The sequence below is a fragment of the Aphanomyces astaci genome (genome assembly GCF_000520075.1).
Source record: "Aphanomyces astaci strain APO3 unplaced genomic scaffold supercont1.118, whole genome shotgun sequence".
In the NCBI taxonomy this organism is placed as follows: domain Eukaryota; phylum Oomycota; class Saprolegniomycetes; order Saprolegniales; family Verrucalvaceae; genus Aphanomyces; species Aphanomyces astaci.
The window spans coordinates 95,065-107,900 of NW_009798381.1; the positions used below are offsets into that span (position 1 = coordinate 95,065).

At 47.7% G+C, this 12,836-nt stretch overlaps 7 protein-coding genes across 7 annotated transcripts; 3 read left to right on the forward strand and 4 right to left on the reverse strand.

The window, feature by feature from the left end:
• Positions 1-608: 608 nt before the first annotated feature.
• Positions 609-842, forward strand: H257_17762 (hypothetical protein; the record flags this gene model as incomplete). The annotated part of the gene is made up of 1 exon (XM_009846653.1): positions 609-842. One exon carries the CDS (start codon positions 609-611, stop codon positions 840-842), a length of 234 nt encoding a protein of 77 aa, XP_009844955.1.
• A 1,608-nt stretch (positions 843-2,450) lies between these two features.
• H257_17763 (hypothetical protein) lies at positions 2,451-4,107 on the forward strand. Its single transcript, XM_009846654.1, has 3 exons — positions 2,451-2,737; positions 2,799-3,048; positions 3,098-4,107. The coding sequence occupies exons 1-3, from the start codon at positions 2,481-2,483 to the stop codon at positions 4,010-4,012; spliced, it is 1,422 nt and encodes a 473-aa protein (XP_009844956.1). The 5' UTR covers positions 2,451-2,480; the 3' UTR covers positions 4,013-4,107.
• An 826-nt stretch (positions 4,108-4,933) lies between these two features.
• On the reverse strand, positions 4,934-6,260 carry H257_17764 (hypothetical protein). Its single transcript, XM_009846655.1, has one exon. It carries the CDS (start codon positions 5,565-5,567, stop codon positions 5,166-5,168), a length of 402 nt encoding a protein of 133 aa, XP_009844957.1. The 5' UTR covers positions 5,568-6,260; the 3' UTR covers positions 4,934-5,165.
• A 1-nt stretch (position 6,261) lies between these two features.
• On the reverse strand, positions 6,262-6,858 carry H257_17765 (hypothetical protein). The gene has a single exon (XM_009846656.1). The coding sequence runs from the start codon at positions 6,820-6,822 to the stop codon at positions 6,496-6,498; it is 327 nt and encodes a 108-aa protein (XP_009844958.1). The 5' UTR covers positions 6,823-6,858; the 3' UTR covers positions 6,262-6,495.
• Positions 6,859-7,724: 866 nt separating this feature from the next.
• H257_17766 (hypothetical protein) lies at positions 7,725-9,137 on the forward strand (the record flags this gene model as incomplete). Its single annotated transcript, XM_009846657.1, has 4 exons — positions 7,725-8,039; positions 8,101-8,346; positions 8,402-8,825; positions 9,061-9,137. The coding sequence occupies 4 exons, from the start codon at positions 7,725-7,727 to the stop codon at positions 9,135-9,137; spliced, it is 1,062 nt and encodes a 353-aa protein (XP_009844959.1).
• Positions 9,138-9,448: 311 nt separating this feature from the next.
• Positions 9,449-10,456, reverse strand: H257_17767 (hypothetical protein; the record flags this gene model as incomplete). Its single annotated transcript, XM_009846658.1, has 3 exons — positions 9,449-9,510; positions 10,143-10,217; positions 10,264-10,456. The coding sequence occupies 3 exons, from the start codon at positions 10,454-10,456 to the stop codon at positions 9,449-9,451; spliced, it is 330 nt and encodes a 109-aa protein (XP_009844960.1).
• A 264-nt stretch (positions 10,457-10,720) lies between these two features.
• H257_17768 (hypothetical protein) lies at positions 10,721-11,272 on the reverse strand (the record flags this gene model as incomplete). Its single annotated transcript, XM_009846659.1, has 2 exons — positions 10,721-11,023; positions 11,066-11,272. The coding sequence occupies 2 exons, from the start codon at positions 11,270-11,272 to the stop codon at positions 10,721-10,723; spliced, it is 510 nt and encodes a 169-aa protein (XP_009844961.1).
• Between the last annotated feature and the right edge of the window lie 1,564 nt (positions 11,273-12,836).

Consider the following 12,836-nt stretch of genomic DNA (forward strand, 5'->3'; position numbering starts at 1 on the left):
TCCATCACCACGATTTTTTGATTGGCCAGTTCCTGCCCAATCACCCCCTGCTGTCTACGCCGTTATTTGCTAGCAATGATGTGGTGTTAACCCTGCGACCTTTGGTATTTTCTGGGACCGAGTCCAATTTCTTGTTTGCCTCAGGCATCCCCCCCCACGTGGAGTTACTACGGCAACTGGATCGAAATGAAAAATCGATCCAAAGTATTCCTGTTGTCGTATTAAATGGTGTTCGCCAGATCGTGGACGAAAGGGGCCTTGCTGCTGGTAACATCACGCAGGCGTTCTTAGAAAGCACCCTCTCCAAAGCTGTCGCAACGGTTGTACAACAAGTACGACCTGGTGCTCCTCCATCCCCAACACCGACTAACGAAGTCGATCCGGACAGCTCTGTGTTTTTATGGGGAGGCATGTTGCACATGCTTCCGGAAGGTTTCAAATTTCCGAGTGTCGATTTGGCTACTGCATGGAGTTTATGGTGGCGTGGCAATCCTGCACAGAAGATCATACCGTTCCGAAAAATATCAACTCGTGATTTGTCGCTGATATCCGAACGCAAAGAGTATTACGAATGGAAATTCATTATGGATCGAATGTCTAAGTTCTACATGGCCAAGCAAGGCTCACCTCCATGCCCTTCGGCCAGTGCGCTGGAGCTGGCAGCATCGTTTGTCGTCGCCAATGGCCTTTTGGACCCTATTCGAACAACCACGTCAAAAAAACGTTCTCGACGGGACGGACAACTACGTGTGTCAACGGCCGCCAGACTTGTCCGGCAAATGGAGCCAACCGAAGACCCTCGGCCCTACCGCAAACGAAACAAGCGAGCTGCAGAGACCTAGTGAGAGCGTTTAAACAGTGATGTTAGAACATGTTGTCAGTTGGATGTGTTGTTCGTACCTTGTGGGCAGATGGGACCGCACTCGGAGTCTTCCAGCATCGGCAGACACATACTCATAAACAGATTCATGAGAGTCAGAAAGATCACATAGGCACAGATGGGTACATTACCTGAGTACAACACACATATATTGCATGTGCATAGTACAGAGCCCGATCGGGTTAGACACGCTGTGCCGCCGTGCGCTTGTCAAGGTCAGCGTGGAAATTGGAATGGCACGTGTGGTCTGGTTTCACGAATTGAACCAATCAAACGAACAAAACATTTTCATTGGACAAAACACATTTCGCCGAAATTGGTTCCTACGAATTCCAATCACAATACAAATAATGTACCGTAAGTGTTTGGCGCGCACTGTATGATTGGCTTACGAACTTCGAAATACATTGTAGCTAACCACAAAGCAGTTCACAGTTTTGAACATACAAGTACAGTATTCTATTTTAACTGAAGTGGTTGGATTGTTCAAAGTTTCCGATGAGAGCTGACGCTGTGGGGCAGTGGTTAGAATTTCGATTGCAAAGTGGGGACACACACATGGGTCCGAATCCCTGATTTGATGATTTTTTACTATTTTGATGTCGTGGATAAGGCAATTTGATGCTTATTTCCTGGGACATTAGATGCATGATGTGTGTTTGCTTGTTTCATCAAAGATGAATGTATTTTTGGTGCTCATTTTGATTCCGAAACTACCGAATTCGTAACCTACGTCCGATAGATTGGAATTCGAGGACACATTACATAGTTCCAAAGCGTTGAAATCATCGTATCGAGAATTGACATGGGCATAGAATTCGTTGCGTCACAAGTATGAACTAGAGTCCCGTGGAATTGAATCGCATGTCGACAGTAAACGCAATCGTAGTGGCTACTAGGATCTAGTATTAACGTTAGGCAACTGTTGAGAGGCCTTAGCTGTCCACGCAGTTAACATGGCTATACCGTTGAACTCATACATTGTTTGTGACTAAAGTGGAACCTAACGTTATCGCAATCACCAACATCCAACCTACATGACGGTGCATAGCATTCCGAGTTGCAATACATAGTGGTCACCAGACATGGTGGCGAAACGGTCCGGTTTGCAGTAGGTTGTCGGCGTGGTTGTGCAGAAGGGCGATCCGTCCAGGATGACCGCTAAAGAGGTCATGGAGGGGGGAATAAGATTGCCCCTGAGGTCCACTACAATGGCATGATCAAGACCAGGACACGAAGGTTATCTGCTGCTTGAAAATGAACGTACGGCTACAATACTGTAGTGTTCAGAACTTTGCAAAACCTACCTATGTCGAGTGCCATGACGACAACAAGCACAAATAATTCTGAAAATGATCAAGTTATACGTACCAGTATACTCTAAATGCTGTCAATTACTGCAGTTGATGAATTTTCGGTACGACTCTGCGTAGGTGTAGCGACAATGCAATGGGCAGTAGCAACTACGCAATGCACATCGAGATCTCATTGGCGATAGTGATTGCTGGAATTGTAATGGCTACCAGTAGACAAGCGCTTAAAATAGATATCGTCTTACGATCATGCACAAATACCTTTGCGCAGCCACCGCGGCATTGTTATGAAAGACCAACGGATGCAGTCCATACCCCTGAGTGTGTTCTGGTGCGCCTACCTATACATGCCAGCGGTGTTATACATTTACGTGACTAACATGCACCTCCCGCCCATCAAGTACTGCCAGCCGTACCTCATGGTAGCCACGGGAATCTTTAGTACGCTATACTGCTTGACGGTGCCGCTGGTTCTGATTCTTGGCCCCAACTGGCCGTCCCCTATCCTAATCGTTTGTGGCTACTTCGTCCCCAGTCTTATCTGGTATGTATGCTAGTTCTCTAGTTCTTCCCCATCGACGACTAATTCATGTGACATGGTACAGTGTGTCGTTCATCTTGAGTGCAGGCGCCGTGGTGGTCATGTTTAAAATCACAGACTTGATTGTACTGCACACGCACTTTTCCCCGTCGCAAGTCGACCGCCTCAGCTTTTACAGGCGATTGTTGTACCCCAAAGTCCAAGTCCTTGCAGTGGTCGTGGGGGGAGTGGTCGTGTCAATGCCGTACTGTGTTGCCCTTTACTCTTTTGGTGACTTGACCGCCGCAGAACTGCTGCAAGGCCACGGTGGCACTGTACGTAATCGCTACAACCATCGTTTCCTTTTTAATCAATCAACACTAGGTGCTTTGGACATCTACATGCGTATTTGCGCTACTCGCGGGCGTTGGGGGAGTAGTCTTGTCAGCACATATGGCGCCTTACATGGACAACTTGGGGCTACGACGTACCTACCGTCGGTCTTGTTTCGCCAGCAGCCTCCTTGTGCTGACAAGCGCTTTGATTTCTACGCTCGAATTGACTATTACGTTGCCTTTGGCTCAAGATTACAACGTGCACAACATCTTGTACACCCTCGCGGCTCAGTATTTTTTCTTTTTCAACCTCGTCGTGCCATTGCGCGACCTCGAGTCGTTTCAACTCATGATGCGTGGCAAGTCGTTGGCCAATGGGACGATGGCGCCATCTCAGCCTACTACGTCATCTCCAGCGACTGCTTGCACCGCTCAGTTGGAGCGGTACTTGCGGTCGGACCATGGCCTGCCGACGTTTATGACGTTCTGCCAGAGGGACTTTCGCACCGAAGAGCTGCGTGCGTGGCAACTTGTCGAGCAATTCAAGCAACGCCTCGTGTCAGCCCAGAAGTTGCTCACCACGTGTCTCGTGCCGCAGTGTGCGTTGGCGTGTCCGACATCCGTGAAGTGGGGCCCCACGTACGCGACAAGGCTGGAGAGCTGGCTGCGTTGCGACGAGGACATTGTGGGAAACGAAGTGCCGACGACTTTCTTTGACGAGTTTCAAGCGGCGCTGCTCGGGGCTCTGTGCGAAGACGTGTGGCTGCGGTTCCAGAGGCAATCGCTGGACTGGATCGACCACGACCGAAGGAGGCGAAGTCTCGAGGGAATGGACACGGTGCTTCGGATGGTGGTAAAAAAGCAACCTGTGGCTGTGGTTGTTACCGATGAGCCCACGCCAGCTTGTGTGGACGACGTATTGGAGTCCATGGATGATGAGGACTTTGTTTCGTTTCAGTCGTGACCTCGGACACGTTGCAAAATATACGCGTAGCTGCTGTGGTTGGGCGTTTGGTTTGTAACTCCTTTCGCCCGCTTATTGAGCTTAAATTGTACTGCATCAATTTGCGGTTAATTTCGAAAATATCTAGTATATTCTGCGGAATCGCATTTAAATTCGTGGAGCTTCATTATATACAGTATCGCGCCTTTGGCATGTACTTCGAAGTGGTTTCGTGGCAATATCGAATTCACTCATTTTATGTTTCGTTGACTGTCAGTATATTTTGTGATTTGCTCAGGTAGATTCGCAAACATCAAATATATTTCGTGACGAGTCCAATACATTTCGCATAAATGGTAACGCAATGAGAGTAAGTAAATATGCAGGAGTGACGACAGTAGGCTCCAACCAATTCGTCGTCCACGTTTTCGGTTCTGTGTTCGAGGTGGAGAGCGTATTGATACAAACGGTTCACATCAACTCCTACGACAATCAACTCTAAAACCTAGATGGCCAGTTTATAGTGCTCGGGACAGTTTAAGGTGCACTCAAATTGGCCAACGGAATTGCTTGGTTTTTGAAATAAAGCCAATCGAATCACTAGAAAAAATGAAATCACCAAAACCTAAATATACAAGATATTTTTCGAAATTAACCGCAAAATGGTGTAGTAAGTCATGTTGCTGAAGCCACGCGCAAGTGCATTATTGCGTGGTAACTTTTGGGGTATTCTTCTCCAAAGTTTGCACATATTCTCGTCCGTGGAGTTTGCTGTTACCGGTACGTTGTATGATACTATTAATAGTAGACGTTGAATCAGTGTTACTATTAAAAATACTACTAGTACTACGTACAGTATTAATAGTAGCACAAATAGGATCAGGCAGTGACTTTTTGTCAACCTACCGGTATTTTCTAGGTTTCATTGCCTAAAAATAAAATAAAAAGCCAAAACTCCCTATTGTTCAATGCCTGCAGTACACCCAGCGCCACATGCGGGGCCGCCAAACTCGCATCTTCAATCACGCAGCCGACGAGTCTTATTCGTTCTAGTGCTGGCCATGCATGTCGCGGTTTGTACGTATTTAGGCCTGTGGATCGCAGTGTTCTTGTTCGCTCCCAGAGCAGACCTGTCCATGGCCAAAGTGTACTCGCCCCTCATCGCCATCGTAAGTTATGCCGTGCTCATTTGCTTGCATTTGAAAGCAGTTGTTTCGATGCTCTTCTCCGCATCTATCTCGACGACTGCACAGTTGTCAGTACATCTCAGCCCCACGACAGACTGTGCCATGGCCGTAGCCGTTTCAGCAGATCGCCGCCGCCGGGATATGCTCGTGATTGTGTTCAACCTGTTCGAGGTTGGCTTCCAGAGCCACCAAGCCCATGCCATGTTCAAAACGTGCGTGGAGCCAGCCAAGGTGATGTCGTATGGCCTCGCGGTGGCCTTGTACAGCTTCGCGTCGCCCCTGTTCTTATTTGTGCGAAGTGTGCGTGCCAAAACTACCCTATTGAACTTTGCCGACGCCTTCGTGAGCTTCACCTTGTCCACAGGCCACCCCCTCTTTTCGCTGGTCATCACCGTGTTCCACTACGTGGTGGTGGAGCCCTCGTTGTCCCAAGACAACCTCTCGGCCACTCGGTCAATGCTGCTTACAAGACGCCTGGTTCCGTCCTCGGCCTTTGACACCATGTGCAAACTCGGCATGCACCTCGGCACGTACATTGCACTTGGACAAGCTCACGCTGCCACCCAATTGCTGAAATCGAGAAAACTGTCGACGACTCCGTTCCTACACAATCCGGCGGAGAGTCACAACCGGTGGCTCCTCCGACTCAATTTGGGGATCAACAGCGGGTGGGCGGTGGTGTTGGTCGTGTCCATGAGCGTTGCCTTGTCGGGGCTTCGTACGCCTTGTCCCGTGTACTGCCTCGCCGAGTCCAGTCCGCTGTGGGACCTCACCTGCCAATGTGCGTACGCCAATGTCAACTGCGTCAAGCTCGGCATTGACGACCCCCTCCCCCTGCTCTCCCCCCAACTCCTGGGCGCGAGTTTGTTTTACCTGCAAATCAGTCGGTGTGCCGTCCCGAATGGGCTGCCACCATCTACATTGGCACCTTTTTCAAACTTGGGCAAGGTAGCTATTCTCTTCTCCAACTTGAGCACGTGGGATGGACCGTTGCCTCCATCCGTGGTAAACTTGTCACTTCGGTTCAGCTCAGTGCTGCAAACGATTCCCAATGTGTTGCAAGGAAAAGACCTGTCCCCCCATCTCGTGGTGGTTGTGATCGAAGGGTGTCGCCTTGGCGACATCCCCCCAATTGTGTTGGCCTCTTGGACGAATGTCATCTACTTATCCCTAATCAACGTCAGCTTAGCTACGTATCCCACGGGCCTGAGTAAATTGCCTGACTTGGAGAATCTCAACCTGAAACTCAACTCCATCACGTCGTTACCCGACTCGCTCGCGTCGCCGTTTGAGCTGCCAAATTTGAAAACAGTTAAGTTATCGTGGAACCAGTTGACCCAAGTACCTGAATCTCTGGCGATGCGGAGCAAAGTATTGCTTCAACTGATTGGCAACCCCATAGAGTCGGCCGAGAACATGTCGGGTACTGCGCTCCAGAACCGAAAGGTGCAGCTCGATGGCACTCCGTTCTGTTTGCATGCGACCCCAGAGATTGCGTCGGCGTGTCGTCCAGTGTGTGGCCATGGATGTGCAGAGGAATGGATTGGAGACCATTATTGCGACTGGGCGTGCTTTACAAAAGCGTGCGATTACGACGGCGGCGACTGCGACGAATTCGGGTTTGAACGATCCACGTGAACACATAAGTCCGTGAAGTTAGATCTTTATAATCAGTTGTTTGTACTACTATGTAAAATAATATAAATTTATATTATAAAATCTTTTAAATTATAAATACTATCTATACCACCTTTTTTATAACATTTTAATAAAATATTTTTAATCATATTATTTTGATTTTATATGATTTATTCAATTTTAAATTTGTTTTTTCCATATTTCAAGGTAATAAAAAAAGGATTAAACATTGCTTTTAATATTAAATTTAGAAAATTCATTATTATTCGAAAAAATTAATTCTAAGTTTGTTTTATAGTATCGTACGACGAGTGGTTTGTAGCAACCTTTGTGCAGATTATAAGTGTCCACGAGTAGCACCCAAATCGCACGAGGAATGCGCTATTTGGTTTTGCAAGTTGAAGTTGCATCCACGGGTATGGTAATGCGACACATGCCCGGATATCTTTGCAGTTTGGGTGTTAATAATCTCAACATGCGCCTCATACTGGTATAACAGCAGCGACTTCGATAGTCGTGCTGACACCAAGATCGTCTGTGCCAGCAAGGAGCAGTGGGTACATTCTACGAGAAGCAGCAGTATGCGCAAATGCATGGGCTTCGTCGCGGTGAAAGATACGTCCGTATCAGGAATAACATGGCACTCTTCGAAGCTATTCAGATGACTGTAGTCGTTCAACGACCGCCACCACCAGAGTGTTTTCTCCTGTGGTAGACTTTCCTATTTGCTGGCGAGCCTTGTAGAGGTCACCTTCCCACCATAAAAACGATGTACCAGGTATATTATAAGGCCTTCGGCTTGCATTTTGAGCTGCCCCACACCTTCATCTCTCCATATTTATCCCAATGCACCACTGAGTCCTAACGCAGAGAAAGTGCGGCTCCGCAAAGACAAGAATAGGACTCGCATGGCTGCTCGGCCAGCAAATCAAGGGTCAACCGAATCTCCGCAAGATCGTCGAAAGCGATTAAGCATCGAAAGTGTTAAACAAGCGGCGCTTCGAAGCAAGGAGACGCCAGTGCAGCATGCAATACGCCTGGAGAAGCTGAAGGCAAAGCGTGGAATGGACTCGATCGAGGAACATGCTATACGCCTGCAGTCCGTCAATTCGAAGCGCGATAAGAAAACTTCCGAGGAGCACGCTTTACGTCTGCAGAAGATGAAGGCACGACGCGACATGGAAGCGCCAGAAGAGCATATCATGCGTCTGCAGAGACTTAAAGTACAACGAAGTATAGAGGGTCCAGAAGAAAATGTCATGCGCCTGTAAAAGCAAAAGGCAGCGCGCGATATGGAAAGCTTTGCATGTGTCTGAAAGCGTCGAAGAACGGAAGAGCCGACTTGAACGCCGGCGACAAGGGCTTCATCGCGTTGAAGAAGCCAAGAGCAACGATAAAATTGCCTCGGAAGCGCAATGTGCTGCACTGGACGGCGCTGGCTTGCTTCATGAATACTCCAAGGACATGAAGTCCAAAATCCTGGGTGAATTGGGATTTGCCCTCTGGAATGGATCAATGTGTGTGCTGTGTGTGCGATCGGTTGGCATGTACAACTGATGTCCATGTGTACTCAACCGAAGATAAGGACATGCTGCAATCCATGGCAGCCCGCTTGCGAAATCCTGACGCCACGTTGTGCGATGAGTTGGTCGCGTTTTACGATTGCAAGGACATCCATCCTGCCTTTGTTGGTTTGATGCTCTCGCGCAAAGGCATCACGCATGCTGGCAACGTCAACAACATCGAAAATCCGAAGGATGTCGACTTCAACGTTTGCTTGGAGTGTGAAACCGTCCTCCTTCAGCCTTGGCTAAGTGAACTGCCACGTCACTACGTGTTTCCGGGCGAGCGTGTGGATGCCGAGCGTGACATCGAGCGTGATTTCGATGACGACCATCCTATGACACATGCCGATCAAGATGCCTGCCAGTATGACGATCCTATCGACGACACTGACGGAAGTTCCCTGGATACGTTGGCAGCCTCCATCGCGCTAAGCATGGCACTAGGTCTGTTCATGTGCTGCTTTGCAGGCCTTATAATATACCTGGTACATGGTATTTATGGTTGGTGACCTCCCCTTGCCCTCATGTCAGCAAGAGCACCTCCATTTAATTTCGTGGCGACCTCAAACTTCACGCTTATATTTCACCAATCCAGCCGTATAATTCAAGCATTCAATTCGCCCATGTAAAATACCGCTAGCTAAATGTCTATTTATTGATCAATTATTCTTCTTAAAAGACGGAGGCGAGCACGAAGTCGCATTACAACAATGTACACTTCTCGAAGAACCCCACTCTCGAACCTTACCGCCCTAGCCTCTTCGCGAATGATGGGAGCGGATGACCACGACGAGTACACTCGTCGAAAAATGAAAGATGTAGATTTTTTTCACCGCGTTAAGACCTCTCGATTCTATATCCCTATTTGCTACTAACATACTGTTAGTATAATTTTGAGAAATGATAACAAATAATGTGAAAAGTTGGTACTATTAATAGTAGCTTATAGGTGGCCTGCACTATAGATAGCCCCAGTCTTCAAAAGGACGAAATAGTTTCGACTAGGATACATTAGAAAACAATCGTGACGTAGTTTCAATAACTACTTATTGCCACTCTTAGCCGCTCTACGCTTCGTGGCTGCGTGCTTTGCCGTCAAGCGCTTCTTTGGCGGTGGGGGTTCCACTACCTTTTCCTCGCTGGATTCACGTTCGTTCGCTCCCGCTGCTAATATCGCTCATTCGTCTGTTTACGCATGGCATGGACCAAAAACACAAGAACATCGAACATGAGGGTACTGTAATTGCGACATCGCTCGATATATTGTGCTTCCGCACGGAAGAAAAAGCGGGATTTTCTGGAGATTGAACAAAGTTGGGTGATGCGTGGAGGATACTCCCCATGCGACGAGTGTACTCGTCCCTCTCCCATCATCCGCGAAGAGGCTAGGGCGGTAGGGTTCGAGAGTGGGGTTCTTCGAGAAGTGCATATTGTTGTAATGCGACTTTTTGTTCGTCTCTGCGACGAACCTGTCCTCACAGTCCACTGGCGGACACACAACTCACTTCTTGCTATTAGTAGGATCAGCCATCGGATTCTACCGGTAGACAGTTCTTTTTACAAATTTATTACAGCCAATGAAGTCCCTCTATACAATATTACCTGTAGTTTTCAGAAATAGCACGAACCAATCAGATTCATTTCTACCACTTTTTTTCTTGATTTAGAAAAAAGACGTCAATAACTCTTTTTGCTATTTTGGTGTGGTAATGTGAATTCCAAGTAAAAACAAGAGTTGATTGGCCAAACCAAACGAGATACTTGACATGAGGCCAGAGTTGGTGGTCACGATGGCTGCCATGGCGGCGGCAATCATCGCCACGATGGACGGACGCCCTGATCGACACTTACCAACATAACAGTTCAGTATCCGTACAGACACCTGGGCTCGTGTGCAAGACGATGAACAGCTCGATGGTTGGTTTCACAGAAACTTCCGATGCAGCCGGGCGGCGTTTGATGTGATTGCGACCAAAGTCCAAGACAGATGGGGCCAGCTTTACGAGCCCTTGCATCACAACGCTGTCGTCTCCATCCGCGACAGGGTTGCCCTGACGATTCACTACTTGACGCATGGTGGTAGTCTTGCCAGTTCTGGCCAAGTCTTCGGCATGTCAAAACCACGATCACACGCATACGTCCAAGAAGTAACGCAGGTTATTTTGACGTACTGTACCTGCACGAGGTCATCGACCTGCCAACGTTGAACGATGAATGGACAAGTAACACCGAGGCGTTCGAGAGCATGTGTGGACACTAGTCAATTTTGCCCTTCTTGCGCCGTTCCCGCTGTCCCTGCATTTAAAGTTGCACTTCGAATTTGCGCTTCCCAGGGCCGTTCAGGCGTCATCCACGTTGGTCACGTCGTCCTGAAGTCCTTCAACTGTCGAAGTGTCATCCACTGATTTCGCCGGAGAGGGCGGATCACTCGTTCCAAATTCATGGAGGCCAAGTCCCGTCTTATCCCCGAAGTGCTCAACGAGAGATTCCCAAAACATTGGTAGGTCAAACGGTCGCTCCCGTCGCATTTCCAGATTCGTTGTCCATCGACCACCGAAGCGTGGAGAACTCCGACTTGACGACTCCGACTTGACGGCTTGGAACTTGTTCTTCAACTTTGGCACCTCGACCGCTGTCATCATCTTGATATTGAACAACAAGGCGGTTCTCTCTCATGCCGCCACCAGTTGTGCCTTTCTCTTGTTGTCGTTGAAGTAATTCTTGTTCGTTTCGAAGCGACACGCAAGGATGCACTTGACCATTGCGTCAGTCCATTTCACGTTGGGCACGGATGGACCAGCTTGGCCTTCAAGGTTTGCTTCCAGCTGTCTCACGCGTTCCAGTAGGTCTTTCTTGGTAGGAGCTTTGTTCGGTCCCCGTGGCTTGGCCATGAGAGCTCTCTCTGTATTATTGAAAAGCAGAAATGACACTTCATGATGCGCTGACGGATTTGACCGCGAAAACCAAGCATCCAATCAAATCATGACAAACCTTGCCGCGATAAACATCGATGATATGGTCGTTGGCCAATGAAAACGTCGAATTTGTGTAAGTCAACATTGTTAAAAATCGCAGAAAATGACTTCAAAAATTGGACACTGTACTTGGGATCAAATTTCTTTCGTTTTTGATTTGCCAAAAATAATCTACTCGGAACTGGCCTTAAAGTTCACCTGGTATGCAGATCGATGACGTTTTCGATGTACCTTAGCTTTTAATGTGACACATATGGAGTACTGTATGCACACAAATGCCCACGTTAGTGTCTAAGTGGCCGTCGCAGTACTTTCCGCGAAACTCCTGCCAAAGTCGTTCGTGTCAGTTTATGATTCATGATATGGACCCAACTACCATTCAAATAGTGTTACAGTCTGTACTCCGGGTGTGCCAAATATTAAGAGCATCATCGGTCGAGGTGCGGCATTACAATCAATTATGGAAGTCCTTGGTGAAAATTCGATTCTATTTTTCACGCAAATGATTGCAAGTTAGCATGGAATTCATGAATTGTAAAGAGGACGATAACATTAGTAGCCAAGATGGAGTAGATGGCGGCACCATAATTGCCGACGCGAAAATGCCAGTGGCATCATAACTGTTAAAATTGTTAAATATATTAGATTAGACATCTCAAAATATATACCGGTTCCTTAAAATGGTTATTCGGAAATATATACGTTTTACGAAATAAATGTGCCGGATACAAAACACGAAAATTCGTAAACCCAGATAGTGGACGTATTTTGATTTGATATTTGTATGTCAAAATCATATCCAGAGATATAAAGGGTTTTACGAAATCGAGTATCGGGACACAGTTTCAGAATCTTTAATCAGCAATGCCATCGGCCAAAGGAAAGGCCCCAGCGGCACCGCCCACTGAGGACATAAGATCTGTCAAAAACTGGGGATCAAGGTGTGTTGACTCGCTATGGCAGTAAAACACGCTATCAGTACAAGAAGACGCTGTTGCGTATGAATATCGTATTAATACTGAGCACAATTATGAGCATCATGTGCGTATCTTGACTTTGATGTCGAAGGCAACGGCAATACCTCCACCATCACACACATACACTAACGTTATTCTACCTCAGCCATTTCTAGGGCCTGGTGAGGTGAGGCAGTCGTCCCTTTGTGTCCACCACACCACCACTTCCCACAACAGAATCATCAAATAGGCTGCCTTCGCCACGTACCGCGACATGGGCGATTCCACGAAATCTTCTCTGGGGGTTGCTAAACCACGATTCTGTCTCATTTCTCGTATAGTATAGCTATAAATTACCTAGGAATAGAATGCATTGGTCTAAGGGGACGGCGCGTTCGCTATCCCCTTAGGCCAATACTGTGCCGCGATATATCCAAGACGGCGACGCGTATCGCTCCATCAAGTGGCAGGGCCAGCACATCCTCCGGGGTTCGCAGTCATATCGTTCCGAGCAAATTGCGGTC